General features: G+C 35.9%; 1 protein-coding gene across 1 annotated transcript; it reads left to right on the top strand.

Moving 5' to 3' along the window:
* The first annotated feature begins 11643 nt into the window (after positions 1-11643).
* Positions 11644-15751, top strand: LOC129279128 (delta-type opioid receptor-like). Its single transcript, XM_054915237.2, has one exon. It carries the CDS (start codon positions 12298-12300, stop codon positions 13558-13560), a length of 1263 nt encoding a protein of 420 aa, XP_054771212.2. The 5' UTR covers positions 11644-12297; the 3' UTR covers positions 13561-15751.
* The last annotated feature ends 5300 nt before the right edge of the window (positions 15752-21051 follow it).

Below are 21051 nucleotides of genomic sequence, written 5' to 3'. Positions count from 1 at the left end.
GGCCTATCTATCTATTCATCACCCGAAAAAAGGCCCTATCTCTTCCGCCAGTCAACTAACCCTTTCACACGGTACCAAAATCGTAATTTGAATGATTCCCAGTGGTGAAAAATAATTATAATGACGAATTTTTAGCACTAGTAGACTTGAATTTTTTAGTACAAGTGTCCCACTTGGCAAAAATGTTCCTTGAGTCAAAAGAAAAAGATTCATCCAAAGAGACACGCTGTCTCTATGCAAATAAGCAAGTAATTTGCATAAATTTGCATATTATGTCGATATAGTGAAAACAAGTATTTAAGAGTATATATTTAACCAGAACTGCTCCAAAATTGGAAACAAAGACTTAGGGTAAGAAAGGGAAGAAAATTGTCATAAAATGATTGGGATATCCTTGTTTACTATTACCTAATTTACATGAATTATGCAAATTATAATTTAAAACACAGTATTTGTTTCATGAATCCTAAAATGTTTTTTAAATAACAGCAATTAATGCGCAATGTCAACATTCTACAGGAAAGAGAATATATTAGCGAAAACATAGATATGCTTCATGACAGTATTAGTGTCTTAATTTGCTTAGAAAGAGGGAAATACGTCAAAATGTATTACGTGATATTGCGCTAAAACGAGGCCAAAACAAACCTCTATGTCACAGTCACACTCACGAATCCGCTATAAAGCGATCAATGGTATGTCATTCGAGATAACACAATCCCAACGCAACAGCTTCCATCGACTTCTCGTATCGCTTTTGTTGGTGTGTCTGCCACAACGTAATATATGGTATATACAGGCAAAATGCATTTCGGTATCGGTAAAACACAATTTGTTTTATTTGTTTCTAGTTTGTTTCTCTTGGAAAATTTAGAGGAAACCTTGCTTTGTAGGTTACTTTAATGAAGCTCTGGCACATCAAAAATATAAACACATGAGTCATGACGAATGTACCCCACCTCAATCCATATTTTAACTTTATTAAAATATCTATCTTTTGGAGACCCCGAAGTGGCGAATCTGCATTCCCGCTACTTTACAAAGTCAGTTTGAGATGTATTATCGACTTGGAAAAGACAGATGTATGAGACATCAGTCAACGTGTTTCCTGAAGAAAGTTTTTGGTTTATTTAAGCCTACGCCCACGGCAGCCCACCGAATTTACTCACACCCCTCTCCGTATTTCGACACTATATAAAAATATCGTGTTTTAAAGCCAAAGGCAAGGCGAATGGCGTTTTTGGTAATTATATTTAGGGAACCTCTTTTATTTAGAGGGGATATTGTTCTGCAGTTCGTAATAATGCTCTAGCACAGTAGATGCTATAACCCAACAGGAGCATGCCTAGGATACCCTTTCCCATTTTGGTTTTATGTATTTAAAAATAATTTATTGTCTTTAGAACTCCAAAAAGATTACTTTTGTTTGTATTGATATCTTGGAATAGATTGAGGAGAAAATACTCTACAAGTAACATGTAGAGGAGCTGCGGTACAATGAAGAACAGCCACACGTAAGCTCTAAACTACCCAAACCTCTTTATTGATTCCACTCTATGTTGAAATAAAATATTTTTAGTGCCCCATCGGAAGAAAGATGCATTTCTACTACACAGTAAAGCTGCTTTACATTCTCCTCTTGGAAAAAAAAACAACAACAGAGAAGGCATGAAAATAAGTCCCTGTATATACATGACGGGGCCTGTCGAAGTTGCCCCACCCTTTATTTTGTGTTGACAATATATATTGAAAATATCGTCTAAATGAAGCCCTCGTCTGGAAAAGGGCACTTATTAACAGCAGCATCTATATAGAGGAGGCCCTGGCACTGGGAAGCGTGGGCTGAAGCACCCGTAAGATTTTCGGGGGGGGGGGGGGTGCTGCGTGTATTATTCTTCATAGACAGCACACCCTGGAATTCCGGCAGATGTGACAAAACGAAAACAAATTACCAAAATAACCTTCATTTTGTAGTGCAATCCTTTTTGTTTCTTTGCTTGTTAAATATCTTAGGACCAAAATGACCTTGATTTTATATTGAACCTTTTTTGCTTTTCAAATTTACATCAGCACCCCCTGTAAAAATCGTTCACAGTGCCCAGGAGGAGACATTGTTCTAGTGCACAGGCTATATAAATAAGAAATTCAGGCAAATTAAAGCCTACTTCTAAGGGGGCTATTTCCCCATCCCTTTCCATATTTTGACAATATTGAAATATTTTATGTGTTCACTTTCAATTCAATTCAATTCAATTTATTTTTCATTCTTCAACATAATACAAAATAAGAACAAGATAAATTGATTCAATTTAAACAAAAGCATGAACAAAATTCAACATTGAATAAATGATATACATATTCAATAAGTGATTCAAAATAAATTAACATGCATGTCAAGTTTAAATCAATATAATCAATATAATTAAATATAATTAAATCAATATAATTATATGTCATGAGAAGAATGGAGGGGTCCACTGAAAAGCAAAGCTTGTAGAATGTGGACCCCTCAAAAAGTTAGATACAAAGAACATTGAAATATACGCAAAGGAATACATGAAGATAACGAAAAGGGCAAAAAAATAAAAATCTTATACAGGATTGTGAAATTGAGAGACAAAGACAATAACACGACACAACACAATACAAGTACATGAGGTGGACAATAATACGATGACAACTGCCAAGAATATTGAAAGAAAAAAATAGAGATAGGGAGAGGGATGCAAAGCTAATCTGCTGCATATATATTATGTCTACACATACATACACACATATTTATCCATATATATGCATATACATATATACAGAGGCGTCGATCATGGGGGGGCAGGGGGGGCAACCGCCCCACCAATGAAAATATTGGGGGGGGCAAACATATCGTTTTGCCCCCCCAATAATTCCGCATGTGCAAAAAAATAAAATAAGATTGTAATGTTACACAGAAATCAGCAAGCGAGATTGAGATACGCAACTCGTTCTTCATCTAAAATCGTGCTCAAAATGTCCGGTTTTCAGATTAGAAACAAAGGGTATGAAAATTAGGGTGGGCCGGAATTAGCCTTCCAATTTCTTTCAGGTTTTTTGTTTGGTACATGCAAAGTTGAGGGTTATTTGGTGAATTAAAGATCAATTGTGATCAGTTTGTTGATTGTGAAAATTTAATGCGTTATTAAATTGAAATGTAATGCATGAGTGATCATGAATTGCAATATTTAGTGCAGCATTTTGTCTTTATCATGTGGATCTCAACAATGTGTTCATGACAGTCAGGAGAAGAGGGGGTAATATGACTTAGGTAGGTGAAGTACGTTGATGGGATAAAGGTCAACAGAACATTTAGCTACCCCTCTCTCCATCTCAACCCCCCCCCCCCGCTTCTCTCCTGAGAGACTAAGCTCGGCTAGGCTGGGCAGGAATTAGCCTTACAGTTTTTTTGAGTGGTTAGTCCTTTGGAACTTGCTAAGCTAAATTAATGAGTGAGATAAGTTTTGGTTTCTTAGGCAAATTTCATGAGTTACTAAATTGAAATTTAATGCATGAGTGAACAGGAATTGTAATTTTAGAGTAGCATATTCATATTGTGGACCTCAGAAGTGTGTTCGGGAGAGTCAGAGTAATGTGATGGTACCTGTTACAAGCAAGAGGGCGAGATATGCTAAGACTTGGTTAAAAGGGCATTCCTCTTCTTTTTGTCCTTTTACAAATTAAAAGTCATATGTACCCTCCCCTCTCCACCTCCATTTCCCAGCCCCCCCCCCTCTCTCTCTGTCTCACTTCCTGGATTGTAGCCTATTCAAAACTTATACCTGCCATAGTGACCGGTGGCTGATGGTCAGTTTTTTTTAATTGAATAATTACCAAGAAATTTAATGATTATGATGATTAATGAAATAATTTATTTATTGAAAAAGAACTGAATGTTTGATTGATCACATTGCACATTGAATGAGTTGATTTACTGATAAATTGTTGATTAAATGATTGATAGGAAAAAGTTGATGCCCCAATTCAGAATTATTCATTAAATCGACATTCTGCTCTGGACTTCACGCGTACATGATAATAGCCATCAGTCTCTCAACAGGAGGGGAGGGCGGGAAAGAGGGAGGGGGCGGGGCTAAATGTTCTGTTGACCCTTATTCCATCAACCTACTTCTCCCACTTAAGTCCTATCTCACCCCCTATTCTCCCGACTCCCATGAACACATTGCTGAAATCCACATGATAAAGTTGAAATGCTGCCCAAAAAGAGATCCAAATAATAAAGTTGAAATGCTGCCAAAAAAGTGGAATTTGTGTTCACTCATGCATTAAAGTTCAATTTAATAATTTATAAAATTTGCTTATGCAACCAAAACTGGTCATGGTTGATCATTAATTTATCACAACGCCCTTAACTTTGCAAGTTCGAAAGGATTTGCCTCTCAAAAACTTACATAAATTGGAAGGCTAATTCCAGCCCACCCTAATTTTCATACCCTTTGTTTCAGTGGGCAGTGCTCGCTCAAGCATGAATAGTTTTCCAACTTTTTGGTGTCATTTGAAAGTTGACTTTATTGGCTTTCCATATATGTAAGTCTTTTTCCCCAAAGTGCTACATTTTTTATTTGGCAGCCATTTCAAAAGTGTATAGTTTTTTTTGGGACGCACTGTATATAGGCATATGTGTGTGTGTGTGTGTTTGAGTCTGTTTGTTTTGTGTGATCGAGCGCCTTTGGAAAGTTGATTCATGATTTTGCCCCCCCAATCTGAAAAATGGATCGACGCCCCTGCATATATACATACACACACATACACATACACACATACACACATACACGCAGACACATATACAATATAAAAGGAGCAATATAATGTATAGACAAGCTATAACTTTTGTATTTCAAATCTTATGTCTAACTGGAAAAAATAAGGCATTATGTTCTGTATAAACATAGATAATAGATTAGCAAAAAAAAAAAGGATACAAAATTCTAGTTTAGAATAGTAAATATAATTCATTAAGATTTTAAGAGCATAAATTTTAGTTTGTTTTTAAAGGACAGTAAAGAACGGGCGTCTTTAATCTCATCGTCAAGGGAATTCCAAAATCTTGGACCTGTATATAAGTATTTTGTGCGAGATGCGTTCTAAGGAGGGGCAAGTGAAATTCATTTGACTGCCTGGTGGGATAGTTATGGAGGGATTGGTTTTGGGGAAACATAGAATCAAATATGCGTGGCAACGAATTATTTTTATATTTATACATGAATTGACCTAATTGAAATAAATATAATTTTTTTATTTTCATGATTTTATGTTCCAGAAACAATTGATCTGTATAAGAACGAACTGGTGCATTGCATATAATTCGGAGTGTTTTCTTTTGTAAAATTAATATTGTTTGTAGCCCCCACGGTGGCAAAAAGGCGTCTTTAACACCTATATAGTAAAGCAAAGTTTAGTTTTATGGAACCTCTGTTTAATAGATAGAGGAGACGTTGCTCTGTCGATTTCATGTTATTAAGTTAATTAGATCCTATATTCCACAAAGGAGCCTGCCTGTCGAAAGTATCACATCTCATTCCGCATTGAATCTATGTTTGAACTAGCGTCCTTTTGGAACTCTCAATTGGGACAAAACGTCATTTTTTTCTACATGGAAAAGCCACTTCCATTTTTTTTATTGTTTTTTTTTTAACATAGAGGGGACACTCTGCCTGTCTGCCAAGTTACAGGTAGAGAAAATCCGGCACTTTGAAGCATATCCAACATTGTGTGCCTGTCGAAGTACCCCCTCCCCACAATTCTACATATTATTTTAGGTAAATATAGGAAGAATCGTTTCACAAGTTGCATGTAGAAAATTCATGGTACAGAGCGTACCTTCATGGTTCCCCACTCCTTTTCATACTGCACTTTTTAAACCCCCTTTGGGGCAAAAAACATTCCTCTTACTTTTTAATATTTACCATGGCTAGTTAATGTATAGTAAAGGCACCTTTTCCAATGGAAAATCTTCATATTTTGTATTACATTACAAGAAGATAGTGGAAAATGTATTAATACCCATCTAAATGAAATAATATATGTTACGAACAATAATATATTTTGATGCTTGCTCGTGTACTAGAAATGCCATGGGGGCTTCCATTGGGAAAGACTTTGATGTTCCAAATGTTAATGTAACCACTGGTTACATGCTCTACTGGTTACTAACCAGTAGAGTAGGGTCTTCTATTTCTTATCCTAGAGAACATTAAGTATTGAAGTGGTTTTACAGTGTAGCAGAATTTGCAGAAATGTAATTAATAAGATAATTAGTCGTGCAACTTTTTATAGGTTTCGATGGGGAGAGGATTTAATTTGTCAGGATTTTTCTTCACTTAATCCTTCTGCCTCCTTTATCTTAGAACGTTAATGAAAATAGAAGCTGATTTAATTTTCGGCAAAAGCGCCCCTTTTACAGAAGGGGCGTTATCAAAAGGATATTTTAAATAGAATAATATAGTCTAAGGAAAGTGATGGGGCTACTTTGACAAGCAACGTAAAATAGTAAAGGGTATAGGCTTCAATGTACCAGGACGTCTTTGAATGCAACCTTTAGAACAATGTATCCTCTGTCTTTTTCAAAAGATCGGTGGAAATTATAGCGATAATTCGAATAAAAATTATATAACTCTTGATATTGAGAAAGGGGTGTGGAGTAGCTTCGAGAGGCTCCCATGAGGTTAGGCTTTGAATACCAGAACGTCATTGCATGTAAAATGCATAGCAATTTTTTATTTTTCTCCATGCATAACAAGAAATAAATTGACTGAATATAATGTTCAATATAATACAAAGTAGGAACTATTAAAGCATAAACAAGAAAATGTTTGAAGTGCATAGTTCCTTAAATAACATCGTATGCAAGTAATTCATTTGACTAAACATGGCTCAAAATACGCATTCACAGAAACCAGAACAAAAATTAATTCAATACTAGAACTACAATAATACCCTTTTCCGTCTTTTTCTAATTTTACCAAGAGCAGAGGAGGTTTCATAAATATAAAAGTTGTTTTGCTAATTGCGGCATCGCAGCATTTAGGAAAATATAAAAGTTTCAGTCTATGAACTGAATATAATGTTACATATAATACAAAGTAGGAACTATTAAAGCGTAAACAAGAAATTGTTTGAAGTGCAGAGTTCCTTAAATAACATCGTATGCAAGTAATTCATTTGACTAAACATGGCTCAAAATACGCATTCACAGACACCAGAACAAAAATTAATTCAATACTAGAACTACAATAATACCCTTTTCCGTCTTTTTCTAATTTTACCAAGAGCAGAGGAGGTTTCATAAATATAAAAGTTGTTTTGCTAATTGCGGCATCGCAGCATTTAGGAAAATATAAAAGTTTCAGTCTATGAACTGAATATAATGTAACATATAATACAAAGTAGGAACTATTTAAGCATAAACAAGAAATTGTTTGAAGTGCAGAGTTCCTTAAATAACATCGTATGCAAGTAATTCATTTGACTAAACATGGCTCAAAATACGCATTCACAGAAACCAGAACAAAAATTAATTCAATACTAAAACTACAATAATACCCTTTTCCGTCTTTTTCTAATTTTACCAAGAGCAGAGGAGGTTTCATGAATATAAAAGTTGTTTTGCTAATTGTGGCATCGCAGCATTTAGGAAAATATAAAAGTTTCAGACTATGAACTCTAAAACTCTAAAATTTTATTTAACTGTGGGACCAATTTTTGTAAATATAATCCCATGTATATGTTAGAAGAGAATCAATTTAGTTGATACAAGCAATTAAATAACACTGCCTGGAACTATATAATTATACCAATTGTAATTAGCATGATATGAAAAGTTGTGTAGTTCTACACCCAACAAACTATTTCTATCTGTATTTACTTGTCTCTTCATGTCATATTGAACTTTAGTTTTAATTGTGCCAGAATTTTGATTGGGAATCAGGTATAAACTGCGAAAATTAGCCATTTTATGTTTGCATAATTTGCATAATGTATGATAATTTATGCATAATTTATACATAATTTATGCAAATTAGACGACAATATGGATAGATAAACGGCTCGTTGGTAAATGTTTTCTTTTACTCCATCCATAGAACGTTAGTACTGTTTAAAATGCCTCATTTTTTACACTACTCATGGAATTAGTATAGGTAAACTCATTGATATGTATTTTTGGTAATAAGTGGTCATTTGCATAGATGTAGTGAATTCTTTGAGCCCGAATACTTTATAATAACCCTATTTAACACATATATAATTATTTATTAAGTTTAGATCATTCAAAATCACACAAAAGCTTAATATAGTACTAATTTGCATAATTTATGCAAATTATGCACTGAATATCACAAACAAATGAATTTAACGCAAATATTGAATATTACACAGATATAGTTTTCTCATGTATAGTTTCTTTTCCTTTCGTCATCATTAGATTGTCACGAGTAAGACATGTTTTACTATCAAAGTGGTTTTTCTAATGTTCAGAGCATTTTGCAGTTTTATGCATAAATTATGGTAGTAGGGATTATTTGCATATTTCAAAAAAGTTCGTTTGTCCAATGTCTTTCCCAGACCCTAAGACACATTTCTACCATTCATTATTTACATACCACATTTATTGATACTTTTATTCAATTCAGATTATCCAGAATCATTTGAAAAAGGGGCACTTTTGATTGAAAATGTGTATAATTTATGCAAATTAGGTAATGAAATGTATGGTTACTGCCTTTTTTTTTCATTAGTTTTCTTTTGCTACTTCCACAAACGCTTTGCATCGAATTTGACATTTCTATGAAGTAGCTTTACAGTTTTACAAGTGTGTTTAGTAAATTACTCATTTTAGAGGCTAATTTACATGATTTATGCTAATTAGGGTTAATTTGCATAGATGCAGGGTGTCTCTTCGGATAAAATTTTTCCAATGGATTAAAGGAATATACATGCCAAGAGGCACATTTGTACTAAAAAATGCAGCGTTCACCCCTTTTTTTGCAGTTAACAAGTCTACTATACACGTGTGAAACCAAACTATATAGAATCACGAACGCTAATCATAATCACGAATTCAAATTCTACTTTGGAGGTGAATTCCAATTAAGTTTCACTCAAATTACGGTACGAATTCTATGTCTGAAAGGCATGACCTCCAGAAAAAAATTGTTGGGGGGCGGAGCTTACGTGACCTTTCAAGCACTTCCATAATACCATTGTCATGCACGTAGTTTGCATTTGCGATGCAGTGCTTTGATTGACAAGTCACCAAGGACACAATACCGCCCTCGCTCAGGAATTCGAATCTAAATCACAGTTTTCGAGTGAACGTGTAAATGGTACGATGATTCTAAAGACGAATTGTAATCATTACAATGATGACTCTAGATTCTCATGTGAAAAGGCCCTAATTCCAAAGTTGATATTTCTTCACCAAGGAATACAGTGGTTGCCTTCTTAGAATCAGTATTAGATGGCGAGTCATATTTGCATAGACTTTGTCAATCGACTGTATCTATCTTGGGATGATTAGAAATGGGTTGGGTCGAATTAAGTGCTGTGAACCCTTAATTGATCAGAGCCATGTCCACAATCATGCGCAGAAGATATAATTTGCAAGAACTGAGTGGCTACACTCTTACAATGTTGGGCAACATATTGTCCACACAAAAATCAAAAATTGGTTTAAAAGTTTATCCAACTCTTGGTAGTTTTCAACCAATACTATGTAGTTTTTACCCAAAACACACATTGTTGGTTTAAAACTACCCTGAATTTGATAAAGTTTTAACCAATTGTTGTGTAGACATTGCCCAATATTTTTTAGAGTGTACCTACTATTTTTTAGAGTGTACCTATCGAACCTAAGCGAATTCACCGCCTTAAAATCAACAAGAAATGCGCCGCAATAATGCAAAGGCCGCGGAACTGTTTTAAAGTGTGAGGGGGGATCGATCACCATACCAAAAATCACAATCAGATGATTTTTAAGTTCCTTTTTTTTGTATAAAATACGGTTTGTAAAAAAGTGGGGCTAAAACCCCCATCACCGGTTCCGCGCGACCACTGTAATAGAATATACTTATTTCAATTTTCACAAAACAGTGATATGTACAACTCAATGACATGCAAATGAGTCAGTCGGTGATGTCCATCACTCACTAATTATTTTGTTTTTTATTGTTTGAATTATGCAATTACAAATTTGACAATAAGGACCAACTTGACTGAACCATATAATATTACACAATGCTAATTCCACGTGTTCAGGGAGGAATTAATCGTTGTTTCACTTGGCAATGAGGAGAAAATTAGAATATTTCATATTTCATATAATAAAGTACAAAATAAATAGTGAGTGGATGACGTCATCAGTCTCCTCATTTGCATACTGACCATGATGTGCATATAACTGTTTTGTGAAATTAAGCGAAACTTTAAATGTCATAATTTTCTTATTTTACATCCGATTTTGATGAAATTTTCAGTGTTTTGCTTGTTGGATTTCTCTCTTTTTATTTGAATCAACTTTTTGTTGGGGTGGACTTGTCCTTTAATAGATTAATTTACAAAGAGATGCGGCGCTATTGAAATTGAAACTATGAATTTCAAGGAGGAATCAGGAATGCCGGTTAACCATCTATTACGTATGTTAAAGGTCAAGTCCACTCCAGAAAAACGTTGATTTGTAGAAAAAGAGAAAAATAAAAAAAACATAGCACTGAAAATTTCATCAAAATCGGTTGTAAAATAAAAAAGTTATGACATTTTTAAGTTTCACTTATCTTTCACAAAACAGTTATATGCACAACTTAGTGATATGCAAATGAGAGAGTCGCTGATGTCACTCACTCACTATTTCTATTGTTTTTTTATTGTTTGAATTATACAATATTTCGATTTTTACAGATTTGAAAATATGCACCCTCATGTTAGAACATAAAAAATGTTCAAACAATGATAATTACACATGTTCAGGAAGGAATAAAACTTATTTCACTTGACAACGAGGAAAAAATTTGAATATTTCATATTCCATGTAATGAAATACAAAAGAAATAGTGAGTGGATGATGTCATTAGTCTCCTCATTTGCATACTGTCAAGGATGTGAATGTAACTATTACGTGAAATTAAGCAAAACTTTAAAATGTCATAACTTTCTTAATTTACATCCGATTTTGATGAAATTTTCAGTGTTATGCTTGTTGGATTTTTCTCTTTGTATTTTAATCAACATTTCATTGGGGTGGACTTGTCCTTTAAATAATATGGAAAGTGGCTCACTCTCTGCGTCAACTGATGCTCCTCCGCTACACCTAATTGCATCGCAGTGATACACTTATAAGTAAAAAAGAAATATCGCGAGATCCTTGTCTTTTGTGTTATGCCCAGTTTGTCAGCATCTTATCACAAGATTGCGCACTTAACCGTGATTGGTTGATAACCCGTAATTGCAGTTGGATGGAAGTGAAGAGACGTTATGAATCTACATCAGGATATAAACAGCCTGCCTGACTGTACAGAGAGTCAGGATGCAGTATCTTAGCTAAAAGCGCTCGACATTTAAAAGACGGCTCAACTCCATAAAGGTGTCCTTTCATAGCCAGTCTGAGGCTGTGATGATTACTCAAACTTTAATAGTTCCATGAAAGCGTCATCGACTAGTTTTTACCGATTTGAAGCGATGTTGAGGTATTGGAGTCGGTGTTTGGGTTCTTTATTCATTCTGCCTTCACAATTTCCACCTTTGGGTCACCACATCTCACGAGTACGAGGAGAATACAGGTAAAAACTGTATGAAGTCAAGAAGGGAAACTGTGCTCCGCGGCAATCAGTCATGGACTCTTTGTGGTCTCCTTTTGCTCTAAAGAAAAATATATACTACCAGATAAACAGTATTGTGGACGAATGCAAGTGACGTTTTTTTTCACTAATTCAATTACCACCGATCACTACTATTGCATCATTGATTTATGATTTGTTTTATAATCACAAAATTAATATCCATTTTCTTGATTATAACTTTCTTGCGTTGTCTGATGAGGGGCCATTATGCACTGTGGACTCCTTTCTTTTTACTCTAATGGCGGGTTGACAGTATCCTGATAACTTTTTTCTCTCTACAAGTCAGACCATTTGAGACTTGAGGACTCAGATTCTTTCACGTTCTGATAGCGATAGTCACCTAACCACAATTGTTAAACACAGCTGAAGTTCATCTCCTTGTCAGTTGTGGGTTTTGAACAGTTCCGGCTCAGTAAAGATGAATTCTACGAGTGAAATTCCCATGGAAAATGATACAATGGGCAGTCCCGACGTCAAGGTCGGGATCAGTCTCGTCAACGCATGCGAACTGATCTTCGGATCTTTGGGCATTCTTGGCAACCTCATCTGTGTGGTGGTTTTCAAGCGTCGCTCCAAGCACAACCAGACCAACTTCTTGATAATCATGCAGGCTGCCGTTGACAGCATCGCTTCTGCTTTGTTGATTTTCCTAACGATTACGAGTATCGTCAACCCGAAACCGCCTTCGAACCTCATCACGGGCAGCATCTATTGCAAATTTTGGACGTCGTATGTCCTGTTATGGTCGTCCTTTGCCATTTCTACATTCAACTTGACCATAATCTCGATTGAAAGATACATTGCAGTGGTACATCCAATGTGGTACGCGAAGATCTTTAAACGATCCTCGGTGTTATTCATTGCCATTTTCGCGTGGTTCACTGCACCAGGTATCAACATCGCTTACAACGTCATTGTCAACCATTTTCGAGACGGGGCCTGTACAGAGAATTTCGACAAAGCACAGAAGGCCATCTCAATTGTACTTTTCTTTTGGGAATACTTTTTCCCAATGTGCATCATGACATTTTCTTTCGTGTGTATCGCCCGCACGATGTTAAAGATGAACAAAGTCTCAGCCATGATGTCAGCCAACGCCACCAGCAACTCGATGGCATCTCAGACAGCCATTCTGCCCTCCCACAAGTCCGAAGCCTCGTCAAGTAGTTGTGTCACACAGAAGAAAGAAAACCAGCAACGACGTGCCTTGTGTCCCGCCAGGATGAACCAGTCGGTCACTGAAAGCGTTCCCGAAAATCCCACAGAGAGTCAGATATCTGTTATTTCTAACAAAGTGGTGAGACCCGGACCTGCTGGGTGTTCATCGTTGGGGGTATCCTGTAATCAAGGTACCAATCTTGATAGATTCGCGGAACTCCAGACTTCCAAACGAGCTACTGCCAAAGTCCCGAGATCCACCCGTCCTGCAGGAGCATCCGTCCGACGGCTCAAGACCACCAAGGTTCTTTTCCTAGTCTCTTTGGGATTCTTTGTCTGCTGGTCACCCAATCAAATCTACTTTCTTCTACTGAATCTTGGGGTGATCGATTTCTCGCTGGTCCCCTACCGCATCACGATCGTCATGTCAACGTGTAACACATGCATAAACCCATTCATCTATGCACTTAGGATGAAGACATTCCGTAATGAATTCTTATCAATATTTAAATGTAGAAATTAAAAATAGGTATGGTCGATTATAAAGGGTATCAAATATCGCTAAATAGCTGAGTGACCACGGAGACTGTAATTTCCAAGTTATAATTTTCTACAAAAGAAACATTATTTTTATTCATATTCATAAAATATAAAACTGCATTCCACTTGGTAATCAACGCAACACAGATTATTTTACTTTTATAAAAAAAAGGGAATCTAGACATGCTAGATCTACATGTATATTTATAGTTGAGATGAGGTCAAACATTACTTTTGTTGAGAAAAGGCTTGTCTATGTATATAACAGTCAGCAAAAAAGACCTTCAAGAGATGAATTGAAGTATGACTTTAATAATTGTTCCTTTTAAATAAAATATGTGTAAAAGAAACACTCAGATTGTCGGCAAATAGGTTGCGTAATTTTTGTTCAGATATGATATCTAATGATAATAATAGTAATAATAATAACGACATTTATATAGCGCTTAATACAAATGTCTCTAAGCCCTGCATACTATTGTCCCGGCTTTAGCACGGCTATTCTGATCAGACGCTCGGGCATTCAAGTAATTCCTTTCTACCGGGTACCCATTTACTACATCTGGGTGGAGAGTGGCAAATTTAGATAAACGCCTTGCCAAAGGACGCCAGTACTGTGGTGGGATTTGAACCCCGGACCTTGTGGTTCAAAGTTCGGAGGCAGTGGCTGGTCCAGTCAGGCTAGATCTGTAACGCAATGACAAAAAAATGAGGGGCCAGACATGGCCGATGGGGCAAAATTTCTTAAAACCTGCGAGCTTCTACGAAAATCGTCCTGCCCACCAGGAAAAATATCTACGTACGTCCATGCAATAGCCAATTTTATCCCGATATTATTTTAATCATGAATTTCGTGATTTTAATTTTCCTTATAACCATCCATTCTAGTTTTTGCATTTGCCTCAATATTTAACGATGAAATATTGATTTAAATCCATCTTTTTTTCATAAATTGTATAGATATTCATTGTTACTCTCACTGCATGAAACTACGTTATCGTGTTTTTATGAGAAAAACAGTTAAATCTTTCTGGGATTCCTATAAACCTATTGTCTTGCTGAGGATTTTCACCAGAGATCCCTTTGAAAGTTCTAAAATGGTATTTTTTTCATTAAAAAGGTTGCGAGATGCTACATTGAATGCTAATATTAAATGAATACCATTAAAATGTTTCTTATCCGGTACCAGCTCTCATAGCTGAATGCATATAGGTTCACACAATAGCTACTGCTTAACACGCGATACATGAACATAAAATTGTGTGGATAATGTAGGACGACTCGTTTTTTTAAGCGACATGTTTAAGCGACTATTAACATGATTGGGGCGTTTTCATGCACTAGCTGCTATGTATTCGGTCGATTAGGTACATTAGGCCCGGTCACACCCAGACGAAACCGACTCAAACCCAAGCGATGATTTGCCTTTCGGTATGACGAAATAACTTTGATCGGTCTGGAGTCGGCTTCGTTTGTGAAACTGAGGCCACTAGAGTGATGTGCAGATGCAATATTGGATTCGATTTCATGCCGCAGCAATAGAACATTGCTTAAAAATGCGCTAAACAACCCGTAGTTTGCTTTCAAATGCGAAGATAGCATATCGCAAAAAAAGGTCTATAATTAGTCATATGCCTGTTATGCTGAGTTGGCGTATATAATATACTATAGACACTGATATTATGTCTGCATTTAAGCTGTCTTAAATCAAGCACACGATACAATTTGGAGATGCAGCCTTGACTGTGAAATCACGGATGCTGCTATATCTTCGTCTCATTTGTTCTAAAATTGGTTCTTATTATAAATCTGTTTCCTGCCAATTAAACGAATGGATGATATTTATTATGAAAGAGATTCATTTTGTAGCGACTCATTGACTCGTTCGTTAATCCTATAGTTTCGAAGCTGTTCATCTTAATATCAGTTTCTTGATTGTTGTTATGGGTCACAAAATGCTTCCCATCTATTTTGAAATCCTACACAAAGTTATTCACTGCAATGAAGATGGACCTTGTTTATATATAAATATATGTATATATATATATATATACATGTATTATATATATATAAGTGTTGCGTTGAAAATAATTTGTTTGTTTTTCAATATCTATGGATATTTATGAAGTGATTCTTCCAATGAAATTAATGATTCTTTTTATTGTCTGAGAGGATGGATGCATAATCTGCTTAAATAGTTGTTCTTTGACGTTTAAAGTGTAATGCACTGTCTTAATAATGCCCACTGTCGTTTTTAGTAATGTACATTCTTAAGAAAAAGTTTACCCGATATTGGGTAAAATGGGAACATGTACTTTGGTTGGGTAAAAAGATACCAAACAATTTGTAAATTTTACGCAATGTGGCGTTGAAATTGACCCTTAAAATGTGCATTTTGCTCAAAATGGGGTAAAAAAAAAATTCCCAGCAAACCCTTTCTACCGAACATTGGGTAAACTTTTATTCAGTGTTTTTAGAGTGTACGCATGATCTAGATGTTGTTTAGAGTAATCATTCTCGTTGAAATAGATAAATACGCAATTCTCCTTGTTATTGGGGCATGGTCGATAAAGGAAGAATTGAAACGCTGTTGATATAAATTTCTTATGACATTAGACCTTATTTTCAAGGAGACTAAGGACTACCTAAAAAGCTTTGAAACTTTAAGTACTCATTCATTCCCTTTTATGTGAAAATTACTTTTACGTTTATTATTCCGTGGAGATTGGTAGAAGAGGCGCGCAAAAGCTTCGAAGAAGTTTTATCTAGAAAAAAGGTCAAATCTTACTACGGATTTTTTTTTATTTGAATCAATAGGGGAAATCAAACAAGCATAACGCTGGAATTTCATCAAAAGTGGATGCAAATAAAGTAATGGCATTTTTAAGTTTCGCTTACTTTTTGCAAGAAAACAAACAATATGCACAACTAAGTGACCCGTGCAAATGAGAGATGCAGTGACGTTCCTCACTATTTCATTTGTTTTGTAATGTTTGAATTATACAATATTTTTATTTTTTTTTACATATTTGACAATATAAGGACCAATTTGACTGAACCTAAAATGTTGAAACGGCGGTAATTCCACATGTTCAGGAAGGATGTATACTTCTCAGGATAATGAGGAGAAAAATATAATATTTCACATTTCATACAATAAAGTGCAAAAGAAATAGTGAGTGAGTGATTGAAGTCATCGGTTCCATCATTTGCATACAGACCAGGATGGGTATACAACTGTTTGTGAAATTAAGCGAGACTTGAAAATATAATAACTTTCCTATTTTACATCCGATTTTGATGAAAATTATTGAAGTGATGCTTGCTGGATTTTTTTTGCTTCTTTTGTATTACTTTTTGTCAATAATTGCAATTGTGTATGTTTTTATTTGTCCAGAGTCCAAGACAAAACGGTTTTTTTAATTCCACCAATTTTCGACAAAGGCTTCTTGGATGTGTTTTGTCATGAAGCATTTGACTATACGTTTTCTATATGTTCTTGAACTCGTCCTGCATCGCAGTGTGAAAACTCACCATTGTAGTATGGGCCATAGCTCTTAGAGCTCTTGTTAATCGACGTGAAGCTGGTACAATGAGGTGAGGTGCCGTGACCGAGTGGTCTAAGGCGCTTGATTATACATGGAAAGTCCGGGATTCGATCCCCGGCCGCCTAAGCCGCCGAGAGCATTGAAATTAATCGACAATCCTCTTTTATCTTGCATTCAGATAAATGGAAATGCTGTAAGCATTCTTGGTGACTAGGTGTGCACTTCTTAAAAAATACATATGAATTAAAAAAAAATGAGGGTTTGTTGTTTCTAATCAATGATTAGAAAGCAGCACAAGTGAAAGAGCAAAGGTTAAATGGAATTTACGGAAGGGTATAGAATGTGATTGTTAAAGGAAAATTAGAAAATACAAATGAGGCTGTTATCACGTGGTTTTTGACAGATGCACAGTAATGATTTGTAATATATTTGTAATATATTTCTTTAGTATGTCATATCAAGTGAGTCTATTCGTTGTAATCTTGAATATGTTTCGTGTGATGGCGGACTTCTTTGTTTATGGTCAAGAGGGCTAAGGCTAGAGTTGGGCTTGTAAGTACAATGCACCTCGAAAACTTAGCAATCTTGTATACAAAGTGGACACGAGTGGTCAAATAATTCGGACAATTGTTTATCATAATTATTTTCAATGTAAACAATTTTGTCGAAAATTTGTGCTTTTTGTTTGTCCTCTTTAAAGATAGAGAGGTTTGATTCGTATTATGTGATCAAGGTGTGTAGGACAATAGGGGTGCGTGCGTGTGTGCGGGATGAGAGTGTGGGGGTGTGTGTAAGAGTGAATTAGTTGTACTCCTGGTGAGATTGTTTTTTGCATTTTACCCATTAAACGGGAACATCCTATACAACCGGGGACGTCCCCAGTATAGAAAACTGCGCAAATTAACTCCCCATCTCATATCAACCCGTTTTATTGAGTAGGCCTAAAAATGAATGCATGAATAGCTGACCCTGGTTAGTGGAGTAAATTCAAAATTGTTAGTGTTATTAGACCACAAACGCTCGATCGTCCCCACTTTAGCGATGAACGATAAGTGAGTCCCCGGTTGTCAAATAACACGTGTGAGTGTGTGACGGGTGTGGAGTGTATCCTAGATGTTATGATGCGGTTGTGCATTATGAATAGTAGAGTGGATGTTAGGGGGGCGTGTGTATATGGCAGAGAGAGCGCTGGTGTGATTAACTGATTGTATCACTCTGTAAAGGAGATGTGTGTAGGTTTCGAAATATGGCAAGAGAGGAACGATATTATTCAAAGGACAAGTCCACCCCAACAAAAAATTTATTTGAATAAAAAGAGAAAAATCCAACAAGCATAACATTGCAAATTTCATCAAAATCGGATGTAAAATAATAAAGTTATGACATTTAAAGTTTCGCTTAATTTTACAAAACAGTTGTATGCACATCCTGGTCGGTATGCAAATGAGGAGACTGATGACGTCATCCACTCACTATTTCTTTTGTATTCTATTATATGAAATATGAAATATTCTAAATTTCTCCTCATTGTCAAGTGATACAGTGATTAACTCCTCCCTGAACATGTGGAATTAGCATTGTTTGATACTATATGGTTCAGTGACTTCAGTCCAGTCGGTCCCTACGGTCAAATCTGTAAAAAATGAAATATTGTATATATCATACAATACAAAACAAAATAAATAGTGAGTGATGGACATCATCAACTGACTCATTTGCATGTCACTGAGTTGTGCACATCACTGTTTTGTGAAAAATAAGCGAAACTTTAAAATGCCATAACTTTCTTATTTTACATCCGATTTTGATGAAATTTTCAGTGTTATGCTAGTTTGATTTTTCTCTATTTATTCAAATCAACGTTTTGCTGGGGTGGACTTGACCTTTAACAAGTTATTTTGAAAAAACAATTTAGAAACGAAATATTCGGAAAAGGACGTGGGTTTATGTGGCTGAAGGTCTGAATGAGGCAGAGATCTTGGGGTTAGAGTAGAGAGCTAACTCTTTACCGTGTTTTAGGGCTTAATGGTGTGTCCGTTCCAAACTTCGTTTCGCATAGACTTTTCTGAACTTTAAAGGGGAATCCAGCCTTGATCTTAAAATGTTGTGTTTGGAAAGGAGAATAATAAATGAAACAGAATGGTGAAAGTTTGAAAGAAATCGGACACGCAATAAGAAAGTTATGGCTGATTTAAAATTGAGATCCCTAAGACTATGTAGATTTCAAATTGATAACTGGGTAAGTAAATTCTGACAAGGAGCAATGACAACTTTCCCATAGGCCATGTACTTAATTATCAGGGATTTGTGGTTTTCTCCTAAGTACCTATTCCCCTGGAGCAGTAATCTAAATGTATTCCAGGTAGTATTATACAGATATTGACTGATGGGGTGTGTAATATAAACATTCTTTGGACCGCCGGATTTATATTTTCCCGAGGGGTTATATTTTCCCGAAGCGCGCAGCGCTGAGGGAAAATATGATCACGAGGGAAAATATAAATCCTTTAGGCGGTCAAAAGATTGTTTTTTTACACACCCCATCAGTCAATATCTGTTATATTAGATAGCCTTGAATGATGAAGATAGATCTAACGTTAACTCTAAACTTAACTAAAGTTAGGTCTACGGTGCGTGCAGTAGCCAGTAGATCAGTTGTGTATGATATTTACAGTGACTGAGTCTAACACATTGAATGCCCACTTTCTAATCAAAATCAAGTTTGTTTAGGCCTAACTTGTTAGATCTAATTTAGAGTCCAGGTCCAGAACCCAAGGCAGATCGAGAATGTATGTTCAATGTTGAGCTATGATCAGGTGCAGATTCTGATCTAGATCTAATTGGGGATGAGATAAACATGATGAGATAAACATGACTAAGTTAGATCTATGTCAGACTACTGTTCGAGGTGGTCCTGATCTTTCTGTTGTCGAACCAGTTCCAGGACCAAATCTAGAATCTAATGTTTTGCTACAAGTAACACCAACTTACGTTGTCGTAATCAAGATTTAACGATAGATCAGATTCTAGCCTAGATCTACTCTAACTTTTTAGACTCTAGCCTAGACAGGAATAACCGTCGTTTCTGGGGATTTATTCAACAATTTATTACATTTTACTGTAATCCCCATTGGTGGAGCCAACGTAGTTCAGCGGAACAACCAACATACAGAGACCGAAGCTTTTGGTCTAACTCTAGCCTAGATCTATATCTAACGGCAATACACGTTAAAAAATTAGACCTAACTTAGATCTTGGCCTAGGCCTAAATCTAGATCTACTAACCCAATTTTATCGTCCATAAGCTGATCTAATTATTCATCATTGCTCATTGGGCATCACCACAAATCTTTGGCGTTAGACCAAATCCAAAAGCTATAAAGCTTCAGTCCCTAACTGGTAGACTAACAAAATTTGGCTTCACTCACCAATACGGTATCCAGTAATTATTGAATAAATCCTCAGAATTTCAACAATGACGTTTATTCCTGTCTACACAAATAACTGAAGAAGTCCTAACGTTGTCGTTAGTTCTAACTCGTAGTTGGCTCGTCGTCGGACTCAGCCCACTGTTAAATACCGCGGTCCGGTACCTTCGAAGAGTGTTGATCGATTGCAAGCGATCGCTACTTCAGTCCCACATATGTTATTTCCGTGTAATTGGTAACGTCTACTTCACAAGAGGGCGCCATACACGTAGAAAAATATATTCATGGACCGGCTGGTCTATATATTTATCGAAGGTGGACCGGCTGTGAAAATACATTGATTTCGATCAGACATGTCACGTGACGCGCAATGGACCAATCGCGCTTGGCTATCTGTCTTGGCTATCTAATATATAACTTTATGTCCTCATGAAAGAAAAATATAATTTGAAATAAAACTTTTGAAAAAATGCCAGTTTAGCAATTTTATGTAACGGA

Source organism: Lytechinus pictus, chromosome 16, assembly GCF_037042905.1.
Source record: "Lytechinus pictus isolate F3 Inbred chromosome 16, Lp3.0, whole genome shotgun sequence".
NCBI classification, from domain to species: domain Eukaryota; kingdom Metazoa; phylum Echinodermata; class Echinoidea; order Temnopleuroida; family Toxopneustidae; genus Lytechinus; species Lytechinus pictus.
The sequence above is the reverse complement of the archived record's forward strand: the minus strand, read 5'-3'. Positions and strand labels throughout refer to the sequence as shown.

What these genes read in the sequence shown, in the direction of transcription:
- LOC129279128 (XM_054915237.2), top strand. Translation starts at nt 12,298, where the DNA reads ATGAATTCTACGAGTGAAATTCCCATGGAAAATGATACAATGGGCAGT.